General features: G+C 37.0%; 1 protein-coding gene across 1 annotated transcript in view; it reads right to left on the bottom strand.

Annotated features, from left to right (window-relative positions):
• ESRRG (estrogen related receptor gamma) overlaps positions 1-25194 on the bottom strand; it is a 182983-nt gene that overhangs the window by 102111 nt on the left and 55678 nt on the right. The window contains exon 3 of the mRNA XM_015822613.1: positions 19710-19826. Within this exon, the coding sequence (XP_015678099.1) occupies positions 19710-19826 (117 nt within the window). The remainder of the gene's footprint in view (positions 1-19709; positions 19827-25194) is intronic.

Raw genomic sequence — 25194 nt, 5'->3', positions numbered from 1 at the left:
GTTCTGTATCTGCAAGTACTTTTGAATGCAGACTTGGAGAACAAACAAAATATTAAAAAAAGATTATTAAAATCCTTAATTCTACTAGATTTTTAAAAAATAGGAATACGGTACTTACCACATACACACAATGCTCTGTTTAGCCACTGTTAACTAAGTAGAAAAATCTATTAACATATGTGCTAAAGGACTTTTAAATTTGATAGTACATTATTTTAGGAGTCACCCCTTCAATTAATCTCAGAACACTTTTGAGAAAAAAAGTAATAGCAATGACTAAAAGTTACAGAATCAATGGTACTTCTGATTATTTAAAATAAATTTAGAATTCAATGGCTCTTATTCTCAAGGATATCTATATGTTGCACCATGAGACATGAGATTTGCTTAGTTCAACCACTGAGGTAATGCAATTTGCCTTCTCAAAGCAATTCAAATCTCTTCAACACCTCATCTGGCAAATTTAGTAGTAGTAGTAATTTTGTGGATGCACAGAACTTCTTTTCTCTATTGGAACAACTAGATGAGGGCAACCCAACTCAGAGCAACACAAACTTTGAACCTTCACTAGGCAAAGCATCTCTCAGAAGCTTTGTGTTGCTCTAGTCTACATAGCCTTGCATGCTACTTTTAACTGGACTGCTGCTTATCAAGAGTAAATTGCTTAATATCATGGAAAAGAAAACTGATTGCAATAAAAATGGTGTACAACATACTAAGTTTTGTTCCAGGTTTACACTTTGCTTTGTCAGATTAAATCTTTTTCCTTCTCTGAGTTATAAAACCTCATATGTGTAAAGACATTTATATCCTTTTGGTTATGCCTCAATGATAATTTTCTTTTAAAATAAAATATACAAATTAATTCCACCATGTACTTCTCATATAGAATACTTTCCCTCTTCATACAATTTTTTTGGGGGGTGGGGGGGACTGACTAAATGAAAAAATGTGACAGACCCCTAACTACAGTGTATAAAGGTATAATATTTTTTTTTAAAAAAACCCAAATTAACGTAGTCAATTTGTACAACTGTCCTTATAACAAAAAAGCTCTGTTTCAACAGCAGTCCTTTCAATGACTGATTGGCAAGGCTGTCCGTTACTAGTCTGTGGTGTTGTCACTTGCCTCCAACATGATAATGAGCCTGTCACTATATTCAAATAGCCCCATGACAGGATGTTTTGTGAGCATGACGTCCACTGCAAAGGGTCTGTCAAAAGCACCTTTCAGAAGATGAAAAGAGAATGCTTTTTTTTTCATCTTGATGATAAATCTAATTTCTTCTTAGATAGAAGGCTGAGATACTCCCCACACACATCTGATTATGTCACAGTTGTGTTGTATTATCATATTGTGAAATGACCCTCCTTTTTAAAGTTAAAAAAAAAAGAACCAAGAACAATAAAAGGGAAGGGGGATCCTGAAGAGTAATTCACCAAAAATGCTCCCTAAAGCAGAGACAGACTAAAACATTAAGCCAGATGGTTTGTTATCAAAGCCAAACAAAGCTCAGGGAGCAGAATTGCCTTTACATTACATTGCTTGAAGGTTTCATTATTTTGCTATTAAAATTCCTCTTTTTTCCCCTGTGTGGTTCTTCTTATATATCAGAATATTATACAGGGGATTTAATCCCCTGAAAAGGAGAGGAAAGAATAATAGATATACAGGCCTTTTTTCAGCAAAGTCAAAATTCATATCTGGTGTACAGGCCATGGTACAATACAATCCACGGTCTAGCTGCCACCAATATCACTGATGATCTGTGAATGGTTTTTAGATCATTCTGGGACACTCAGTGCATTGGTGCAATGACCAGGACTGGACAGGACTATCATTACAAAGGGGAAATAAATCAAGGGAACCAATTTTAGAAGATTCTTTTTCTCACCTCTCAGAATAACTTTTATTACAGCTTGCTGATACAGATAGTTTTCCATGCCCCTCATCTTTCAATAACAGTGGGCTTAGTCTCTCTTTTTTGTTAAAGAAAGGTTTGTGAGTGTGTGTCTCTCTGTGTGTGTCTATTTGTGTGTGTGTGTGTGTGTGCGTGCGTGTGTGTGTGTGTGTGTGTGTGTGTGAGAGAGAGAGAGAGAGAGAGAGAGAGAGAGAGAGAGAGAAGAGAGAAGAGAAGAGAAGAGAAGAGAAGAGAAGAGAAGAGAAGAGAAGAGAAATATATAGGAGCCTATATCACTGATTGCAACTTTAAACTATGTTTTATATTAATTTATGAGAAGTAAAAACCAACTTTGAAAAAAATCAGAATCCATAGTTTTGTTAGGCTTTTACATCAGAAACCTACAACAACTGTATTATTGTATATTATTCTACAAATTTCTTTGAACCTCATTCACTTGACCATAACAATGAAATGTAGATTAAAACTGATTGGCTACAAAGAGGGGAGGCAAATTAGTATTTGTAGTATTTGAAATTGTGTAAATGACTGCCTTAAATTGCTCCCTAATAGCTATATTAAATATATCCCTAAATAAGAAAATCATATTTACATTTATCATACAGCAAATATTACTTTCAAAATAGGCAGCTTTAAAGCCAAATGGGAAATACTCTAGAACCTGAATGCAGTCAACCTGAATGTACTGTATCCAGAGAGGTAAACATCATCTTCCAGAATTGTCAACAATTTCTGACTGAAGAGTTTTGGGAGCCAAAGTCCACATACTTGCAGTTAGGCAATTTGAGGAAGGGCCATCCTACTAAATCTCCCCATTTCTGAATGAAAAATTTCCTTTGACTTGAAGATGTTAGGTACTGGATGTCAGGTGTTCTGCATGCAAAGCAAAGCAAACTGATGCTCTAGAGCAGGGCTTTTCAACCAGTGGTACGTTTACCATCGATGGTACTTTGGCTCCTGGCAGGTGGTATGTGACCATCCTATACAAGTGTAGTGGTGGAGGAGAATGAACTGAAGTGGTAGCAGCACCCCACAAGCCTGAGGGAGAGACAAATGGAGCTGCAGGGCTGCTGGGGCTCAGCAGAAGCCACAGGATCGGTGTGCATGGATACAAGCTGATCCAGTGCTTCTGCAGGGCTGTCAGGACTCAGCAGAAGCCTCAGGATCAGTGGTGGCCTCCATCTGATTGGTACTTCCAGAAGCAGCGCATAGTTGGAGGTGCACAGAAGAGAAAAGGAGGAGGGAGGAGAGAGAGGAGATGATATAAAAGGAGGTGGTTTTGATGGGAAAGGGAGAGAGAGAAAAAGACAAAGGGGGAAAGAGAAGGGAATGAAGAAAGAGAGACGGAGAAATGCAGCCTTGAGGAGAGGAATCAGTGCAGGTGCACCAAAGAGAAAAGGGGGCGGGAGAGGAGAGGATATAAAAGAAGGTGGTTTTGGCGGGAAAGGGAAAAAAAGACAACAGGGGAAGAGAAGGGGATGGAGAAGAAGCTGTGGAAGGACAGCCCAGCAGGCAGAGAGGAAAAAGAGAGAGGAGAGGAAGAGAGGAAGAAGGGCCGATCAGCCAGCTGACCATCAAGGTATTATTGCATATTAATAAATATGTATAAATTCATCATACATTTGTCTGTGCAAAGGGAAAGTGATTCAGCAAAGGAACCACCAACAAAGAAATTAAAACCGGTACTTTTTTCCTATTTTTTTTTTACGGTTTGTAACATTTTATTAAATTATAGAATAAAATAGAAAAGTAGGACACAGTGGGGAGGAAAAAGGGAAAGAAAAGTGAGGAGGAGAAGGGAAAAATAAAAGAAAAGACACTGGCTTCTGACTTCCTCTGTTGCAGTAGAATGAAGCATTAACATCGAACCTCAACTTTTTACTTTCCCATAATAGGATAAACTAGCCATTTCTATAACAACAAATGAATCTAATCAGTAAAACCCAAAATCCCCCCCCTTTTTTTTAATCATCAAGTTGTTGACACCGTGCTAAGAAATGGTGGTACTCGAATATTGTCATGTCCTAAAAGTGGTACAATCTGTGAAAAGGTTGAAAAGCTCTTCTCTAGATGCTCTTTTATGCAAGCACATTATTTGATTTATATTCCATGTTTTGTTTCAGAGCTCAGGGAGACATACATAATGCATCCTTCATTTTTTTTCCCCCTACAACACTATGTGATTGACTGGAACTGGAACCTGAGTGTCCCCCCCTCCTAGTCCGATACTTTTAACATTATACCCCATTCACCCAAGTTTTCTGAAACTTATTACGAAGTAGAACTTCTGCCTAAATAATATTATTTCCCATTTCTGAAGCCATTCAAGTGAAGCAATCTCTTTTATATTTGTGTGTGCGTGTGTTCTCACAAGATTGACACCAGTTTGACTCCTGACAACTCCCTGGAAAAGTCCCTGCAGATTTCTTGGCAAGATTTTTCAGAATTGGTTTGCCATTTCTTTCTTCCTAGGAAAGAAAGAGAGCGACTGGCTCAAGGCCTCCTGGCTGACTTTGCACCTAAGGTAGAACTAGAAATCAGGGTTTCCCAATTTCTGGCCTAGTGCCTTATCCACTACACCAAATAGTCTATCATTTTTCTACATATTTGTTATTTTTCTCTCAAGTCTAGAAAAAGATACAGTAGTAACAGGGTGGCTTTGAAACCCCAATTTGATCATCTAAAAGGGGTGTTTAAGCAGCAAATAATCTCTGTTTGTGTCATAAAACAGGAGATTTTGTTTTATGACACAAAGCAGAGACTATTTTGTTTTAGCAATTTGTAGGCTGCCCAATTCCCAATAGCTGAGCAGCTTACTTTTAAAAAGCTAAAAAAAGAAAAATCATAAATAGCCTGAGGTCAGACATATAAACAAAAACCATTGTGTATGGTCTCCATTCTCAACCTACCCCAAGGCCTGAGAGAACAGACAAGTTTTCAGTAGCTTCCTGACTTCATAAGGGTGGAAGCCTTCTGGATCGTTAGATTGCAAATTAAAACCCCAAATTTAATAAAACAACAATAAATATATTTTCTAATGGTAGTGTGTTTATTGAATGGTTGAGTGATCTTTCTGCAGCAGAATACTGTTAAGACAAAAATGGGTTTCTGATCCAAGGCAAACTCTAGAATATTCTATTTAAATACAGCGGTAGTAATTTCAGATTCTCATCTTTCACTAAAACCATATAATAACTTTTAGAAGCAGAGCCGTCCAAATCTAATGCTAAAAAAAAAAATAAAGAGCCATTTTACTGGGATGGCCTCTTCCATCTATGTCAGTGGCGGCAAACCTATGGCACGGGTGCCAGAAATGGCACTCGGAGCCCTCTCTGTGGGCATACATGCGTTGCCTCAGCCTTGCCTCTCCCCGCGACCCACTCACCAGCAGCCTGCCTGGAGGAGAGTCATCCCCGAGCGTGGGCCATGCGGAGCAGCACAGCCAAGGACATGGCAGCCAGGCAGCATGGACAAGACTCTGCCCTCATGCCCCATCACACATGGTTGATGCTGTGGGGCGTGGGCAGAGGAAGTGGCCGCCATGGTACTGCTGGGCTGCCTGGGCGATCTGCGGTGGGCCCTGGAGGCAGTGAGTGACCCTGCAGGCAGGCAGGGCGGGGGACGGGGTGGGGGCAGAGTGGGGGCACAACATGGGGTAGAGCAGGGTGGGGCCAGTTTTTGGGCAGTCGGTCTCTAAAAGGTTCGTCATCACTGATCTATATGATGAGAGACAATCTGTTCTTCCCAACAACTTTCAATGGCTAAAAGGAACAAAATAAATTATGAGAAGCATAACGTACTAAGAAAAGGTACTTCTTTCTTAATGACCACAATTGGGACTGAAATCTCAGTCATTGAGTGAAATGGTTGTTCAGCAAGATGTGATACAACTGCTCACATGACTGCTTTGCTCAACCACAAGCCCAGTTGCAGTCATTAAGTGATCATGTGAGTTGTTAAATTGATGGAGTCCTTGTAAGAAGCATCAGGTGCCTCTGGAGTGTTAGAAGAGACTCTGAAAGGCTCCATTCAGAAGCTGAATATCCTTCCTGCTGAAATCCAAGCAGGATTTTCAGCCCCTGAGACAGTCATGCATGTCCTGCATGGGGTTTACCACTTGCTTGAATCACTCCACTCCTTACTTTACCACAATTTCTCTCTACTCTTTGGTTGGATTTTGGCACCAACTCATATCTAGGGTTGGCTGTAAGAGCTGCCTGCCAAAGAAGTTCATCTCCCCTTTGCAAGCGGAAGCTACTACCTTCCTGTAGGATGCAGGAGAGGGTTCAGGACTTCAGGATTTGAGCTCCATTTCTCCGTCCTGCCAAAGGAATTCAGCTCCCCTCAGCAGACAGCTCTTTCAGCCAGACCTCAGAGACAAGAGGAAGTCTTTTCAGCAGATGGCAACAGCTTGCAACCTTCCCTGTTGGCTTCCCCACTGATTTTTGAGGGAAGCCAGCAGAGAAGATTGCAAATGGTGATCACATGATTGTGAGAAACAAGTCATGCAAACAGGTTTCCAAGCATCCCAAATTGTGACCATGTGCCCACGGAATGGGCGTGACATTTTACGACAGCCAGAAGTGCTTTATGGGCCATAAAGCACTCCTTCTGAGGCTGTTGTAACTTTGAATGTCTGTCAACTGACCAGTCATAAGTCAAGGACTCCCTTTATTGCCCCATGCACTGTTTTTATACAAAACAGTGAAATCGATACTTAAAGCACAGCACAATTATTATAGAAAATTAGGTAGATGTATGCTATAAAAATGAATTAAATATAAACTCAAATTCTACTTTATTTTATGACATTTAAAAGAATCAATCTCTCTCTCTCTCTCTCTCTCTCTCTCTCTCTCTCTCACACACACACACACACACACACAATGTTCTGTAATTTTTCATCCAGAGGACACACAGCTCTATCCCTAAGCAATGTAGCAACTGGAGGACCTCTGTTTCCGGAAATTCCATGTGCCTAACAGAGCATCTGCAGAGGTCTAAGGAAGGGTCATACTCCATATTTTCCAGCAATAAGGGCTATTTGAAAAGAAAGTGCAAATTCAGTTATTTTACACAAAGCTTAATGAAGGCAAACTTTCTATTACAAAAGCTCTAGCCTGGGCAGCATGAATAGATAATCATCATTTAACAAAAAATATATCATTGATTACCTAAAGGGAAGCAACACAACTAGCCAATGCTGAGCAGTGTGGACAGCTGGCTTTGTGCAAAAGTTATTCTTTGCCCAAATTTTCAAGCCATTCATGCCTCTACATAAAAAGAAAAGAGAACAAAACTGAAAAAGAAAGATCCTTTTCAGATGCACAAAGCAAGCCTGGCTGAGACTTCCATTGTCTCAAAAAGTCATCCCTACCCTGATCCCTCATTACGGCAAGGGAATGGCCAGAATGGCATTACAATGAACGTAAACCATTTCCGGCTATCATTTGCTCCTACCATCTCCAAATGAAGGCAGACATTGCATAATCCAAGCCGCAAGATCTCTTGACAGGTGGATGATTTATGCTCATACTCGGAAGAATCTGAGAGCCTGTGGAGGAAATCAGCATGAACAAGGTGGTGGCAAGGCAGATGATCTCAGTGGGCTTGCAAAGGCTGGCAGGCTACAGCTAACTCAGGTGCAACCAGAGCACAGAGGACTGAACTCTTATTGCTCTGATTCCAGCCCAGTAAGAGTCCATTTGCATTATTATGTGCATTACATATACTTTCAGTCACTTATTTGTGAATTTTTCCCCCCAGGTCTAGTCTGATTAATTTGTAATAGCTGCATGAGCAAATTCTGAAAAATATTGTTCTGGAGATTAGAAACTGTGCTTCTGATTATTCTTACATCCATCCAATATTCAATAACATTTTGCATATAAGATTAGGTTGATAGATGTATTAAAGAGGACCTTGGAAGCTGATTTTCAGAAAGATCTAACAGCAGTCAAAGCTACACCTGCCTAGAATAAATACACATTGTCTGACATGTATTTGTTTAAAATGTGCACTTTTAAATTGACAAGTATACCTGCAAAATAGAACTGTTCTCTAATGATTACAAAAAAATGTCCCAATCCAAAACAGATTTTCCTCCCTCAAATAGGAAATAATATGAATTCACTGAAGAATATCTGGTGGAAGGAAGAGATTATAACATGTTTTCTACCATAACTTCATGAAGTCCTTAGCTGGACTATGAACTATGGCATTGTTTCACAGCAATATTTTTGTGTTATGTAAATATTCAAGAGTAAGCTGGCTTATTCAAGTCAAGTCTTTTCCAGTANGGTTAACAGGTGAACCTCAACATATGACTGTTTAATGATATTTTGAAGTTTCAATGGCCTCAGAAAAAGTGACTTAGGACCCATTCTTGAATTGACAACCATAGCCACACCAAACCACAGTGACATGATCACAATTCAGTGACATGATCACAATTCAGCTTAGCAACCAGCTTGTATCTATGACCAGCAATATTTTGTGATCACATTATTGCAATTTGAGACCTTCCCAGCTAGCTTTTGACAAAGTAAATTCGGGCAACCAGATTCATTTAAGGTGTGCATGATTCATCTAACGACCATGTTAATAGCTTAACCACAGTGATTCACTTCCCAACTATGGTAAAAATGGTCATGACATCAGGTCCAATCATGTGATGACCTGCTTAATGACCACATCACTTAGCGACCAAATTCTGGACCCAAATGTGGTTATAAGTGGAGGGCTACAAATACAAAGGAATTAACAGACTAGGAGTGATCATTTCTTTACTGAGCTGGCTGATCTCTGTTCCCCAAAATAGGTACTCATGGCAGAGGTAGAGAAATAGTACCTTTCATTTCACTAATTATTTGCTTCTCGTTTTCACACATGAAGTTATCAGTGTCTTTGGAAGAAAGTGATTGGAAGGAAATATCAATCCTTTGTCAAATAGTATTCATTTTGTAAGTTCCACAAAATGATCTTTAACTCACAAACTAATATGATACCAATCACTTCCTTTACATTTCATGAAAAAAGCCCACATCTATTCTTCAGCATAGTAGCAAGTTCCGCTATGAACGTTTTGTTAAAATGGCAAATTTTATTAAATTAAAAATATAGTGGGGAAAAAATGAGCCAAAATAGAATCATTTTCTTTTGATTTGGTCTTTAATTCTTCCTTGCTGATCCCCATCTCATGATGTTATGCAAATGCCACTTAAGGAAAGGTGATTTAATTTGCAGCAGGCAATCTATAAAAGGTTTTCCAAGGAAAACAAAAATGTTTCTTTTTTTCATTGATAGAGTAAAAGCTTTATCCACCACCACCCCAGCTTTTAAATACCTTGCACGACTGAAACTACTATACACTTTTTACTCAGTAATATTTTTTGTTTTTTTAATTTGGTTAATTTAACAGAGTTGGGACTGCTAAATTTCTAAATTGTATTGTAACTATTTCTAGGGATTTTATTTGACTATATACCACACTAATAGACCAGAATAGATATTGCCTAAACAAACAATCAAATAGACAGGTGGCATAAGAATAATGTCAGAGTGTTGTCTAACACAATTACCAGACTATAACAGAAGCATTTTTCTTAGTAATAAAGGAAATCATGATAAAATCAGTATTTTTTCTCTCTCTTCAAGGATTAAAGCATTTATTATTTGGGTTGAATCTGAAACTTTTCTGACTCTCAACACCTTTCCATTTTAACTGATAGGGTGAAAAGTGGAGCTATAGATGAGCATTAAAGACACGTACATCCCTTTAATCAGATAACCCATTCAAAGACTTTTAAATTCCCAAGAAGCCACTTTACAAGGCACGTGACACAGCCAAATCCATTCTAGAATGTAGAGAGAAGACTGAAGGGGGGGAGAAGAGAAATGCTTATTCCAGCTGAATAAACTAGATTTCAGGTTTTTTGTTTAAAAAACCCCCAAGAAATTAAAGAAATAAATGGCAACAAAAGAAAGGAAGCTGGCAATTCAAAGCGACTTCTGACTGTACAATTCTCCCTTGAGAGTAACTATAGCAATTGAGGTTTCACAATCTGCCTTTAAATGCATTTTTTTAACTTCATTAAACAGCTTTATTTAAGGACTCTTCATAAAAGTAATTTAATTAAAAATGAGATGTTGGTGAAAACATCTCATCTATTTAGATTAGGATATAGCATCATCAAAGAAATGTCCTGGGAGAAAAAGAGCTGCTTTGGTCTAGTGGGTAAGGCACCAGACTAGAAAGCAGGAGACCATGAATCTAAATCCCGCCTTAGCCATGAAAGCCAGCTGGGTGACTTTGATCCTGTTCCTGTCTCTTAGCCCAACCCACCTCAGAGGGTTGTTGTGGGGAAAATAGGGGGAGGAAGGTGCATTGGATATGTTCACTGACTTATTTGTAAAAATAATAATGACAGGAAACAAACAAACAAACAAACAAATATTAGCCTAAAGGATAACATAATAAAGAAGAGGCTCCCCCAAACTTGAGAGGAATAAAAGAACTTATCTTTCCTGATAATAATAAAAAGTTTGCATACAGAAGATATTTTGGTATAAAGTGACTCCTTATCACTCCTTATGACTGCCAGATTATCAAGGTAGAATGACTGAGGAGACAAAGGAGATAGAAAAAAACAATGAAGATGAAAAAAGTATAAAGTAAAATAAATTCTATTTATGTTCCTTTTGTTTTCTGGTAAAACGTCAGAGCATACAACATAACCACATGCACTACATTCAATACATGCATTTTAAAAAAATAAATTACAAGCATTAACCTAAAAATACTTTACCCAGTATTCTTGTTATTTGTGGTAATATTTTAAAGGGCAATACTTTTGATGCAGCTCAAAAAAAAAATATTCCCAAGATTAAAAGAAACAATATATTCTTACTTGGTTAGTTTAGTTTTGTAAATTAACAAAAAAAAAGTACATTTCTGATCTGAAGGGTCCTTGGGGCTCTCTGAGCTTGTTTTCTTGCAAACGTTTCATTACCCTAACTAGGTAACATCATCAGTTCTGATCTATGAAGCATTTCAGAATAAACTGCATAAAGAAAGTTTATATTAATATGCAGTGGTGTCAACAGGAAATATCTGATTGAGAAGCTCGTGGTTTGAGTTATCTAGATGATAGACTACTTAAAATGTGTTGTACCTTCCTAAAATAGATAAACATGTGCTTTGCCAAAGCGTGATTAGAAGATCTTTAAATTGAATCCTGTGGGGATAGAAATGAAACTTCTGAAGTAAGGATCTAAGATAAAGACTTGTATACTGCAGAAAACCTCTTAAGTNTTTTCTGTATTCAAAGTACAAATAGTTCTGCTCTCTAAAATGAATAAGAAGAATATTAAAGCAGTTTTCAAGTGAAAGCCGCCAAAATTTAACATTTCAAAATTTTCTAGCTATACGTTTTATTATACTTTATTTCGAGTATTTGCCTTAAAACAAACTACCAGTATAAACTACCAATGACTAGGAATGCACAATGTGGCATACTTATTGTTCTTTTCTTTTTTAAAAAAAAATGACAGCTAGCTCTTGATCACAGTACTCATGTTGCAGACTGCAAATAAAATCATAATCTGGCTCAGACAAAGAGTGTCCCAGACGGTGGAAAATGACAGATGCTAGAAACTGGCAGGAAGTCCAAGCAGCTGACTATTGGCTCAACTGGAGAAGTGTGGCTTCATTTGTGACTGGTCCTATTAAATGTTACTTGAAACAGTTTCTATAGTGAGGAAGAGCTTAATATACAAGGAATATCTGAGGGACAGTTCCATGAGATCACACATGTGATATTTACAGCTTGTAATTTTAGTGTTTCTTGATACCCTGTCTACTTTGATTGATTGAGCAAGTCATGTGTAGTTCCACTTCTTTCAGCAGATCTGGTGCCAAGATCACAAAGCCTTGCCTGTTCAAATATTATAAGAAAACTATTTGATGTTGGTGGTTTAAAGTTACCACACTGAAAGAAATAAAGTTCTGCCCCAAAACTGGGAGATATGTATCTATTTTAATTTGGGGAATGGTTCAGCCAAATTATGCCAAACTTTTAGGGTAGGGATTAAACACATGCACACCCCTTTGTAACTTTTTTAGTCTCAGAACATGATACATCTCTCTGCGCCAAGACTAGTCAATCTTTGAAGAGTACATACACTGACCGGAGTAAGAAGCAAAAATAATTTAAGCAAGTAGCTTTCTTCACAAAGCAAGATGAGCTTTGTTAATCTCAGACATTTTGAAACAAATGTGTTTTGTATGCCAAAGACAAAGGGCCAAAGGCACTTATTGTTCTGCAGTTTGATGGGAAAGATGTCACATAAAACCAAATCCTGCCTCATTTCACCAAGTTGCTGACTTTCCCTTAGTTATCACTGACATAACTGCCACAATTTCTGGTGCATGGGCAAAAGTTCACCCATTTACCTCCCTCTGAGCTAACTCAAGTGAATATATTTTAAGGAATAATATTTCTTGAGTAAGACAAAAATGCTAATTTTCTTTTTAGCCTGGGAACTGAATATATAACAAATGGGGATATTCATTAAATCAAAGAGGGGCCACTATATTTTTGTTAATTAAAAATGATAGACTTCTAACAGTTATGTAGTGCAAAAAGACTTTTGAACCCATAGAAGCTTACATCTTCTAATTTAAGGAAGAAAAATAAATGCACAATGTATGGAATAATCACAAAGGAGAAATATATTAGAGAAACATCTGCCCCAAATTAATACATTTTCTTCTCTACGGGTTAATTTGAAACAAAGCTCCTTAATCAGACACTACTTTTTAAAATATATGTTAAATAATTCTTGCAATACATCAGCAGTTTGCATCTGTTATTCTACAAGACCGCCACCCTTTTCTTCCAAGCCTCAAGATTTGTACCAGAACATAAGTGGAATAGGACTTAGATTGTCTAAATTGGTGTTTCCCAGGTCACAGGACAAGATAAACTAGATTATTAATTTCTGTTATTATAAGCAAAACACAAATCAAACTAAGCATAAATTAAACCCAATCATTATGCATTCAGGGCTTGCATTTAAAGGAAGATACCTTTACAGCTACTGAAAACTAAGAATGCCTTCAAATTAAAAATGCATTGCTGAATATTATTTCAAAAATGCTGCATAAATGTTTTATTACAGGGAGACAATATAAAAAAACAACTGAAGTGAATTTCTTCTTTTCATCTTATCTTTTTCTTGGACATTATAAAAGCTTGTGCTTTCTCTTCCTCTCCAGTTTTGAAGGCCCCAGAAAGTTACTCTTCCTTGCACAACAACTTCTGTTTTCTACTTAGCAGAGTAATATTATTAGTCCATGAAATAAATCTGCCATTGCAAAGCTATTATACACAAGTTCTTTGCAAAGAACAGGGTTGGCCATCCCTGGCAGAAATGAAATCACACAATCACTGTGTGCATTGCTCCACTCTTTCTCAATGTTGCTAGTAACCAGGAGAAAGCTTCTGGATTTAATTGTACACAATTGCTACAGCTAATTACACTGGAACATGCATAAAGTCTTTGTCAGGAATTACCAATCAGAAAACCCCTATGTTCCATAGTATCATTTGGTCATTCTATATAGGATTTTAAATGTCTGGGGAAGCACTTTCCACTTGTTTTCCTACACTTAATATTGTGTGTGTACACAAACACACACACACATATCTCCCATTTATTTGGCACTCTCTGCAGTATTTTAAGTGGTAGCTGCTCTCTGTGGTCTGAGACAAGTACATCAGATCAGTTTTTTGTTAACCTTAGTAAGAAAAACTGGCAACAGAGCAGTATTCCTGGTTAAATTGATTGTACTGCCCATATTTACATCACCTGAAAATCTTGTGTTCCATTTAGAATGTAATGACAATGCCTGCATATTATTATCCAGTGTGTTTTAATCAGCAGCAGAGCTCTTGAAGGAATGGTGAGGAATAAACAAAAACAGACCTATTTCTCTCCTGTCTCAATGCTGATTGATTATCAAATGAACTTATGGTATACCATCCAATTAGTGAACATACATCAGTTCTTCAGTTAACAAATGAGCCTGACTAGCCACTAAGAGAGTTCTCAAGAATTTCAAATGACAGCAGAGCATAAGTAATTAAAGATAGCAATCATAGATGCTGCAATGCTAAAACACATGAAGTATCTTGGCAGCAAAAAAGTGTAAATGACTAGTCTATAGCTAAAGCAGGATTAAAAAGACATAGCAAAGCTGATATGGGGTGTGGCATTCTTTCATTCTGAGGAACCATGGCATGTGAAACAAGGCAGTTAATGTCTATGGAGATTCTCAGTCATCCAGGTCATGATTATCCCAAAGGTGCTTTTTCAGAAGGCAACTGGACTTTCTTGTTTTTCTTTGAAGACGTTTCGCTTCTTCAAAGCTTCTTCAGCTCTGACTGGATGGTGTTGTCTGCATCTCAAGCTGAGGCACAAATGGTACCTGTAGTCTGCAATCCTTCCATTCCCCACCATCCTGAAAAAGCACCTTTGGGACAAGGCAGTTCATGTTGGACAAAGTCAGAGGTTTAAGCAGAAAAAACGTACAATATTTTTTGCAGAGTGTGCTCCCTCTGCCTATGTTAAATGCCTTTCTCTCTCTGCTGTCTTCCAACATGAAAAGAGGCTAAAGGCCATAGAACAACTCCCCTCACCCCCCAATTCTAAACAATATTTGGCTTGAGCATGGGCTCCTGGTGATCACCTGAACTTGCATGTATATAGAGCTCAGAAAGAGGGGTTCTTCACCAGATGCTTCTGCCATCTGAGTTGGGGTAAGGCAGAATGGCAAAAGGCCCATTCATGCTGGCTATTTTTAATTGCTGATCTTGTTTATTTATGCATGTGTGCATGTATGTCTGCATCACTTTGTTTGACGTTAGTGGTCTTAGAAACAGTTGGTGGAAGGCTGTTGCATTCATCTACTAAGTACACAAACACTTGAGGGTTCCATCAATAAGGAAATATATTTTGGATTATGGAAGCCAAAACAGTAAATCATATAAAATGATTATCCTTTACTTACTCTTTTGGATATTAACCCATGACTCACAATACATTGTTTTAATTCTATTTTCCTTCCTTCCTTTTTTTTTTGCATTGACTAAACTTTTGTCTTTAATTTTTATGTTCTCATGTTGTGAGAGTCATAGCAACATAGAGGAGCAAACTTTCTAATAAGGAACCTTATGGCACTCATTTTGACAAAATATTTTCTAAAAATATTCTTGGGGATATTTTAGATCAGCATTTTTCAACCTTGGCAACTTTAAGATGTATGGACTTCAACTCCCGGAATTCCCCAACCAACTTCAGAAATTCATTTTCTAACCCTTGATTATAACTGCATACTTTTGGTAGCTGAGGCCACAGACTGAGGTCTCAGCATGTTTCAGTATGTTTATGTAAGACTTTAATATCTTTCAAAAATTCATCAACTTTTTTAAAACATAGGAGAGATTTTGTTGAGCAGAATAGCAATGCAGTGACAAATATCCTCAAAAACATCATAGCAGGCTGGCTGGCTGGAACATAGAACAGCAATATTTTAGATATATACAAAGTCTTTCTGTCTGTTGTCTATATAATATTGGCAGAGAATGTTGGGAACTTAGACATCTGCCATGGAAAGGTCAAAATCTGGCATTTTACAGCAGCATCTGTCTGGACACTGAAAACAGATTGTTACTGTACTTGTTTGGATTTAGCAAGGCTTCTGCCTTGTTCACACTAATTTCTGTATTAATAAAAATGTTTATATAAGTACCATATTGTCCAATATGCTTATCTATTTTCCACGAAGGGGATACTATGTTTTTATGAAGGCTAGAATAATTCAAATCTTGCAACCATTTTTTTTTTAAGTAAATAGATTTAGGCTGTCATTTTTTATTCATACTGTGCCATCAGCATGTAGCAACTGCTGTAGCCAACATGAAGGTTGCAACAGTAAATTTTATTATAGACTGGTAATTTAATTGAACAGATTTACATTTGAATAAATGGCCTCCTCTGGCATGCTGCATGGGATTAAATTTTTTAAAGTATACATTAAAAACAAACCTGAGACATAGCAACTCAATCCTGTTCTACAATATAACCAAAAAAAGGGTTATAGCAAGAATAAATATGCATGATTCTCCCTTCTACTGTATTGTGTAAGCACCCCAAATTAGCAGAAATAAGCAGTATATTTTCCATTTTAAAAAAGTACAAAATTTCATTGTACAGTATTTGCTTCTTAAATATAATTTAATGACTCCCCTTATTTCACAAAACTTAAAACATTTAATTTACTCAGCATTGAGACTTAAGACTGAGTAAAGATTAAGGGTGACATCTCCTGTTAGACCCTGAAACTGGCTCTTAATATGTTGTTTGGGTCAAATCTGTGAAACTTAAAAGATAGTTAAGAAATCTCGGATGATAGGACAGATATCTCAGTACCTTGTTTTTTGAAGGAATTTCTAGCATTGCTAATGAGCATCAACTCATTAATGACCAAATATAAAGCTATTTCTTTGAGTAATTAAGCTGTACATTGATTCATATTATAATGAGTTTCTTCCACTTCTCTGGAAATTGGATGAAACAGTTGTCTTCCTGAAGTTCAGTTAAGAAAAAAACAATTCATGGGGAAGTTTTTGAATCAACCATTTAACAAACAAAAAAGTCAAATAAAGGTCAATTCCTGCACATGTCACATATTCTCTAGGGCAGAAATGTCCTCAAATTTCATGCTGCCATCTCAAGACTAGACAATTAGAACTGCTGAACCCTCTATAGGGAATGGATTATACATATCCGAGATAGCATACTTTAAAGTTGCATTCCAAATAAGCCTAAAATGGAATAAAACAAGAATTATTTGTTTTTTGGGATCTCTATCAGTCTAAAAATGGATATTTGCAGAAGCATACTCTACCAGGCGCCAGCACCTACATAAAGAAGGAAAGAAGAAATTCTCTCAAGGAGCACAGGGGATAATTTTTGCCACAGTTATCTTATTCTAACTTCATTTCATTTTGTTTTCCAAAGAAGAAAGAGATTAAACAGTGAGTGTTTAACCTTCAATATTTCCCTAGCTTAAATTGCTATTTGAAGCTGTCATTAGCCATGCTGGGGAAAAAGAAAGGCATGGTTTTGCACTTATATTTTCAACTGTGAAATGTCGCTTTGTTGTTTGATGATGGGAGATCCCTAATCCCTAGTTTGGGGATGAATTTTCTGCAACAATACTTATCTTGAAGGTAGAGGACAAAAAGCCTTCTATTTACAAACATCCAAAACAAAAGAGGAACAGCAGCATAAATAGCTTGAGGAAAAGATCAGCATTGATCACTTTCACAAATCTTGGTTACTGAGATGACAGGAAAAACAAAAACCTATTATATGAAGGGAAAAAATGGCAATATGACTCAATCTGCACAATGCCTTTTTCCTTCAGCTGGAGAAATAGATTTAGCTGTAACAACTGACTGAAAAAGGCTCATATTCTGGATGTTGTTCACGTTTGAGTTCATGTTAAGCTTCCATTAAATGTTTTTGTGTTATAGTTTCATAACATGAAACAAATTAGGGTTTCCATATGGATGAAGCCCTATCCAGATCTAAATAAAAAAAAGCCAAATCCTGAATCTCTTAATGAGGCAGAGTCCCCACTGAATTAGATAGGAATTTTTCCAGCATAAAACTAAAGGCAGCAGGATTTGGCTCACAGGACCATCACGCCTGCCAAAGCAACCATACACAGAATGAGGTTTATTCTAAGTAAGTATAATCCAATAAGAGTATGTCTGAAAGGATGTGATAGACCTAATTTTTCTATTATTGCTCGGTTACTCCATGTTTGTTTATTATATAGATTTGTAAGGCCACCCGACTAAGCATTGACTCTGCAAGCTGACTTGTGAAAAACAGTCATGGGAAAATTGGTTTCTGAAGAAAACAAAATGTGAACTTCAGTTTCTGAATGGAAAATCAAACCTTTTTTTCAATGCAAACTGCCTTTTAGATAGCTGCTTAATCTACAGCTTGGCCTTTTGGGGTATCTCAATATGGATTTCTCTGAATAAGACTGGAAATTTGTGACACTATATATAATTGCATCATATTTGTCTGAACCAGGCATACATGAACATATAAAACTGTATTCATCTTAAGGAATACAACCTAAATCTCCAGTATTATATTTTTTTAATCTAAACTGCTATTCTATAGATACATCCAGCAATAAGTTTTATTCAATTCAAATGCATTTCTAAATAAACCTGTAAATGACCAAATAGTTAAAATCTGTAGTTCTCATTTTTCTTGCTTTCACCCAGTGCTTTTTTTGTAACAAAAAAAAAAAAAAAAAGCTGCCAGAACTCACACATGTTATACAACCCGCCTTGCCTACCCTACAAGGTTCCATCCAAAAAAGGTGCCGGAACTCCGTTCTGGGCATTCTATGACAAAAAAAAAGTCCTGCTTTCATCAATACAAAAGCTTGCTTTTGTTTTATAGAGTAAGGGATGTTGAACTGATAGATCAGAAATCAATACTAAGTTACAATCCAATGGAAGATGAGCTGCAATAATGGCATTCTAATATATGACAAAGAAGCAAATAATCAAAATCATGTCTGTGAAAAAAATGGGTCCCAATCTAAGAGGCTGAAGGCTGCTGCTGATGGAAGATAGATGCATTACAAACAACTTTAGATTTCAAAAACCTCAGGCTGACTATCTGCTGTGGGAGATGTGTAGATCACATGATATCTAAAAGGATACACATTTTTTACAGTGTCTACTTATTCAATATTTTTGTATTTGAAGGGCAAGCACAATCAAAATATGTCTTAAAATTATAGGAATTGTGTATTGAACTCTTAATAGCTATAACAAGTTGGGTTTCAAAGAGGCAGAGGTCAAATTATCAGTATTCGCTGGATTATGGAAAAACAAGGAGTTCCAGAAAAACATCTACTTCTGCTTCATTGAATATGCTAAAGCCTTTGATTGTGTACTGTAGATCACAATAAACTGTGGCAAGTTCTTAAAGAGATGGGAGTAACACACCACCTTACCTGTCTCCTGAAAAACCTGTATGCAGGTCAAGAAGCAACAGTTAGAACCAGACATGGAATAATTGATTGGTTTAAAATAAGGAAAGGAATACAACAAGGCTGTGTATTGGAAAAGATTGAAGGCAAAAGAAGAAGGGGACGAGAGAGGATGAGATAGTTAGATGGTATCATTGACACAATGAACATGAATTTGGGCAGACTCAGGGAGACAATGAAGGACAGGGAGGCCTGGTTTACCATGGGGATCACAAAGAGTCAGACACAACTCAGCAACTGAACAACAACAAATCGTCTATCTGCTGTTCTGATTTCGCTAACTTCAGCAGTCATAGGTTGTAGACTACTGTAACTGCCTGAGTTTTTAAGAACATTATATACATTGTATGAAACAATTTCCGTCAGACATTTATTTTATAGTTGTTTATATTGGATAACATCATTTGTAAATGTACAAGTATCAAAGTATAATGTTTAGCTGATGTATCAGAAAAAAATACAGTTTGCTTACATTAAACTGAAGAAATTTCTCTCGCTCTCTATGGAGCAATTATATTGTTTTATTTTTAAAAACAGTCATGACATCTGAAAATGATACATTGCATTTCTCAGATTAAATTATAGTTCTAACAGTGTTTATGAACAATTCTATAAAAGGGCTTTATCAGCCTTACCTTCTTTCAGCATTCCAACTTTTAGACACTTCATAAAACGACAAGCTTGACAGGATTTGCGTCTGCGCTTTGTGATTTCACATTCATTTGTTGCTGGACAGCTATATTCTATGTTACCTAAAATATTTAAAGTACATAAAAAGAAGAATCCATTAAGAAACATCAGCTATAATTTTGTTAATCAATTAAAAGAAATACAAATGTAACTGAAAGTCTAAACAAAAAAACATGAAATTGAAAATGTTAGCAGCTGGGCTTAATTTTTTTTACAGACTTTTTTTGTTTTTGCAAACAGTGTCTTATGCCAAAGAAAACTAGAAAAGCAGAATATTAAAACCACATGGCCTGATACAGTTTAAAAGTTTAAGTGGGCTATTGCTTAGCATAGTTTGGACAAAACTCAGCAGTACTTTTTCGTGCGGCTGCTGATAAAAACAGGATCGCCAACATGATTGCCAATGTCCGATAATGATATGGCAGAAGAAGAAGAAGAAGAAGAAGAAGAAGAAGAAGAAGAAGAAGAAGAAGAAGAAGAAGAAGAAGAAGAAGAAGAAGAAGAAGAAGAAGAAGAAGAAGAAGAAGAAGAAGAAGAAGAAGAAGAAGAAGAAGAAGAAGAAGATTGCTTAGCATATAGCATTTCCCCACAAAATAATAAATGCAGAGTATTTTAATCACTTTGCTATTGTTTGCTTCTCAAGGAAAACTATCTGTTTCTGCAACCTTTTATTCCCCAAGGTTTTGAGGTGAATGTAGCACCCAAATTTGTTTCAGCTAGAATTCATGGTGGAATTCTTAAAAAGAAATTCACTAAAGCTTCGGGGATTTAGAAAATGAAGCACTGGGCTGGAAAAAGTAAATATAAAATCATCAAAGGTAGATGGAGAACTTTTTTTCTATTTTTAGATTTCAGAATCAAACACTGGAAGAAGAATTTCATTCAACTTATGGAATTCACTGCTATCAAATAAAACAGTGATAATTGCTTAATATGTTTAAAAAGACCTAGATGCATTCAGGAAGAAGAGAGTTATCAATGTATTTTTATTAAGATACATTTTGTTAAGAAAGGGGAATTGGGTTTGAGAGGCAAAATACAGTTGAATATCACCTCCTTTTCTTGATTTTATAATCTGTTTAAGGAATTCCTGAAAGCACCTGATTTTATGAAGTAGGAAAAAATTTCTGCACTTGGTAGAGCTTCAGTCTGCTTTAAGATAGGATTTCTTGTGTTCTGTTTCAATATAATATGCTAATTCAAGCAGGGGAATATTATTTGTTAAGATGAATTTAGTTGTTTGACTAATATATGTGTTCTTACTGACTTGGACATTCACAATTACATTTAGTAGGTGCAATCTGTGGTGCTAGTACTTCATGGAAAGAATAAAAATGCTTTTCCCCCCCTCCGTGCTTCCCCATTTGCTTTAGAAGTATTTTGTTACTTTCTAACCCTTTCCCCTTGTGATTAAGTGCATTAGTATCTTAATGAAAATGCATTCTCTTTATTGCTCTCTTGGGAAGTGGGAGGTCATCACACCAAATGCATAAATTGCCATCAGAGACAGCCCAGGCATAATTGCAATTTTGCTGCTCCATGTTTGCTGCACTCTGAGCCTCAAGACGTCCCCTGAAACATGTAGAGATTCTAGTAATTAGCATAGAGTATGCCTGGGACCAGAGCATTGATGAAATATTTCAGAGTTAATCACACTTTGTAAACACTGATTTATATTGACTACCTTTCTCCAGACTGATGTCTCCTCATTAAATATCACATTAGCAGGTTGCAGGATTGTACAGATTCAAATTCTCCACAACTGCTAACTTAACAAGGAGTTATACTATGCACAACATTATGCCTGTCTGTTATAACATATAAATGATGAACTAGAGTGAAAACAATGCATTAAGAGGGAATTCAGTATCTACTGAAAGAACACAATTAAAAAATGTGCATTGGTGGCATCAAAGGCTTAGACTGAACTATATAGTCCCACAGATGCCCCGACCTCCTATTTTAAAAGAAATATAAATTACAGCAATTCTATCAAACACTAGAAATTAAAACAAAATGTACTCTTAAAAACACCTACATAAAATTTAATTCCATTAAATCTAATAGATACACCTAAGTGTGTATTTATTAAATATAGCAACATTGATTTAAAATATACCATAATGTTTTTGTTTTAGAAACAAATGGCAGAATACAATGCAGTCTGCCCTTTTTCTGCTTTGATAGGTAGACAGGCAGACAGGCAGACAGGCAGACAGATAGAAGTGCAGGCAGTCCTTTGGTAGGGATAGTACTGCTTTTGATGTTTGCCTAAAGTAAATTTAAGTTGAAATGTGTTACTTTGATTTTTGTAGTGAGGATTAGATGTGATATTTACATGTATACTTATCATCATCTCCATCTCTACTATAATCATGGTGGCTGTTGGTCCATCCACAAAATAAGTTAAAAACAAAACCTGACAGAAATTACAACATCTGAAGAAGCCATTTAAGCTATTAAGCCCAAATCACTATTCAATATAGGAATCCAAATTAGAACATCCCAGACACATGGCTTTCTAATTTGGTTCATCATAATCTACCACAGGATAACTGAGTTCGCCATAGAATTACCATTAAAAAGAAGGTATAGTATAGGGGGTACCTTGCTCAATAGTAGTAACTGTGAGAGGGATCTTTGAGTCCTAGTGGACAATCACTTAAATATGAGCCAGCAGTGTGCTGCAGCTGCCAAAAAAGCCAACACAGTGCTGGGCTGCATTAACAGAGGGATAGAATCAAGATCTCGTGAAGTATTAATACCACTTTACAATGCTTTGTGGTAAGGCCACACTTGGAATACTGCATCCAGTTTTGGTCACCACGATGTAAAAAAGATGCCGAGACTCTAGAAAGAGTACAGAGAAGGGCAACAAAGATGATTAGGGGACTGGAGGCTAAAACATATAAGGAACGGTTGCTGGAATTGGGGGTATGTCTAGTTTAACGAAGAGAAGGACGAGGGGGGACATGATAGCAGTGTTCCAATATCTCAGGGGCTGCCACAAAGAAGAGAGAGTCAAACTATTCTCCAAGGCCTGAAGGCAGGACAAGAAGCAACGGATCGAAACTGATCAAGGAGAGAAGCAACTTAGAACTAAGGAGAAACTTGCTGACAGTTAGAACAATTAACCAATGGAACAACCTGCCTCCAGAAGCGGTGAATGCTCCAACACTGGAAGTTTTTAAGAAGAGACTGGACAGCCATTTGTCCAAAATGGTGTAGGGTTCCTGCCTGAGCAGGGGGTTCGAATTGATGACCTCCCAGGTCCCTTCCAACTTATTGTTGTTGTTGTTATTATTATTATTATTAAGTGTTTTTAATGACATTAAATTTAAAATCTCTCTATATCCTAAATCCATGGGGCATGATGCTCAGTGTTTAAAAATGCTGAGCTTATCAACAGGAAAGTTGACAGCTTGGGTTTGAGATCTAAGCACTGTGCAATGAGTTGAGCTCTCATTACTTGCTCCAGTTCTTGCCAACCTAATAATTAGAATGCATGCAAATGTGAGCAAATAAATAAGTACCACTTTGATTGGAAAGTAACCGTGTTCTATGCACCTTGGCATATAGCCATGCTGGTCATGTGACTACAGAAGTGTCTTTGGACAATGCTGGACCCTCGGCTAAGAAACGGAGATGAGCACCATACCCTAGAGTCAGACAAAATTGGACAGGGAAAACTTTTACCTCTGTATCCTAAACCCATCATTCCAAATCCTGTACTCTTAGCTAAGAGAAAACAGGTGTTGATCTTCTTTAGGTGACATTCTTTCAGATGTTTAAAGAGTACTATTATACCCCTCCTGGTCACCTTCTTTTAATTTTATACCCAATTCCTTCAATCTCTCTTCACATGGTTTGTTGTAGGAAGCTTGTAATTTCTTAAGTCATCTTTGTAAATCATCATTCAACCTCTTCTAATTTCTATGAATCCTTAAAGTATAATATTCAAACCTGAAAATCATACTCAAGGCGGGACATAAAGCTGAAATGAACAGAATATAGTAGATGGGTTAACATATTGAGCAGAATAGTGTAGTATTCAGATAGAAAGTGGACAAAGCCCTTTAGATCTTGTGTGTGGGGGTTTCTCATTGTTCTTTTCAATAGCTTCTTAAAGAATGAATCAATAAATCATAGTTTTCTATAGCTGTTAATATACTGTGTGTATATATATATATATATATTATTTGAGGGGGAAACTATTAATGATACAAATTGGAATGTGCCTACTTTTTCTAGTAGTTGGAAAAAAATGTTCTGCAAGGAATAATAACATATCAGCCTGGCAGCAAAGGCTTTTAATTCAGGAAACAAGAATGACAGTACAGTTTATAATACCTTATAAAACTTATTTAAAATTCTTATTTAGTTTGCAGGCAATATAGTTTTCTCATTTACAAGCTTACATCCAGCTGACTGAAAGAATAACAAACTCTATGTAACTGAAGTGCAAGGGGATAATTTGTAATTTTTGTTTTATACTTTGGCAACAAAAATCTCATAACCTAAACATAAGTCTGATGTTTTAAAATATTCTTGCTTCATGCAGACAGTAAAATTCATGTCAGCCTGAAATTTCTATACTTAACCCACATAATATAGGAATGTTTAGAAGTATTTTTGTGGGTTTTCTAGCAATGTTTCTAAACATACAGATTTAAAATAATACAACCAGAGGTAAGTTGGAAGAAACAAATGAAAGGATGTTAAAAATGTCTTTGTAGCGGGGACTGTTTGAGAGTTGGGGCCAGGGGTCAGCCTGGGGAATGGCCAGAAACGGATGGACTGTTGCCCCCAGATATTGTAGAGTTAGGAGAATGGCTGGAGGCGGAACCGGTTATTTCACGGGGTCAGCAATCGCCAGTGTCAGAAGCAGAGTTGCCAGTCCCGGGTACCTCTGAGGGTGGAGGTCCACCAGAGGATGGTGCCCATAGTATTGTTGAACCTAAGGTGCAGAGACTGAGGCGGGTGATACGCCCGGTGAAGAGGTTAACATATGATGCCCTAGGACATGTTGTAGAAAAGGAGTGATGCCTACCCCTGGTGCTGTTGATGTCAGGTAGAAAAGATCTCTATTCTTTGGGGGACCAAAGAAACTATTGGTGGGGGGAGTGTGTAGCGGGGACTGTTTGAGAGTACTTGCAGGAGCTTGACTGGGAAGGGAAAGATTGGGACAGCTGCAGTTGGCTTTGGGTGTGGTTGGCGTGAGTGGAAGGAGAAAGGATAGAAAAGGAAAGGAAAGGAGAAGGCCGGGGTGGTTGTTGGAGTTGAGAAGAGAAGGTCTGGAAGCTTATTTTATTTTTCTATCAAGGGTATTTTAAATAGAGGCTAGGTAGAGTGAAGTTTTATTGCTTCCTCCGTGGGAGGATATCTGAAACGGAGGCAAGCGAGAGTGTGGAGTAAGGGAGTTGGCTGGGG

This window comes from Protobothrops mucrosquamatus, unplaced genomic scaffold (genome assembly GCF_001527695.2).
Source record: "Protobothrops mucrosquamatus isolate PMUCROS unplaced genomic scaffold, P.Mucros_1.0 scaffold1626, whole genome shotgun sequence".
In the NCBI taxonomy this organism is placed as follows: Eukaryota; Metazoa; Chordata; class Lepidosauria; order Squamata; family Viperidae; genus Protobothrops; species Protobothrops mucrosquamatus.
This window is presented reverse-complemented; position numbering and strand designations above follow the sequence as displayed.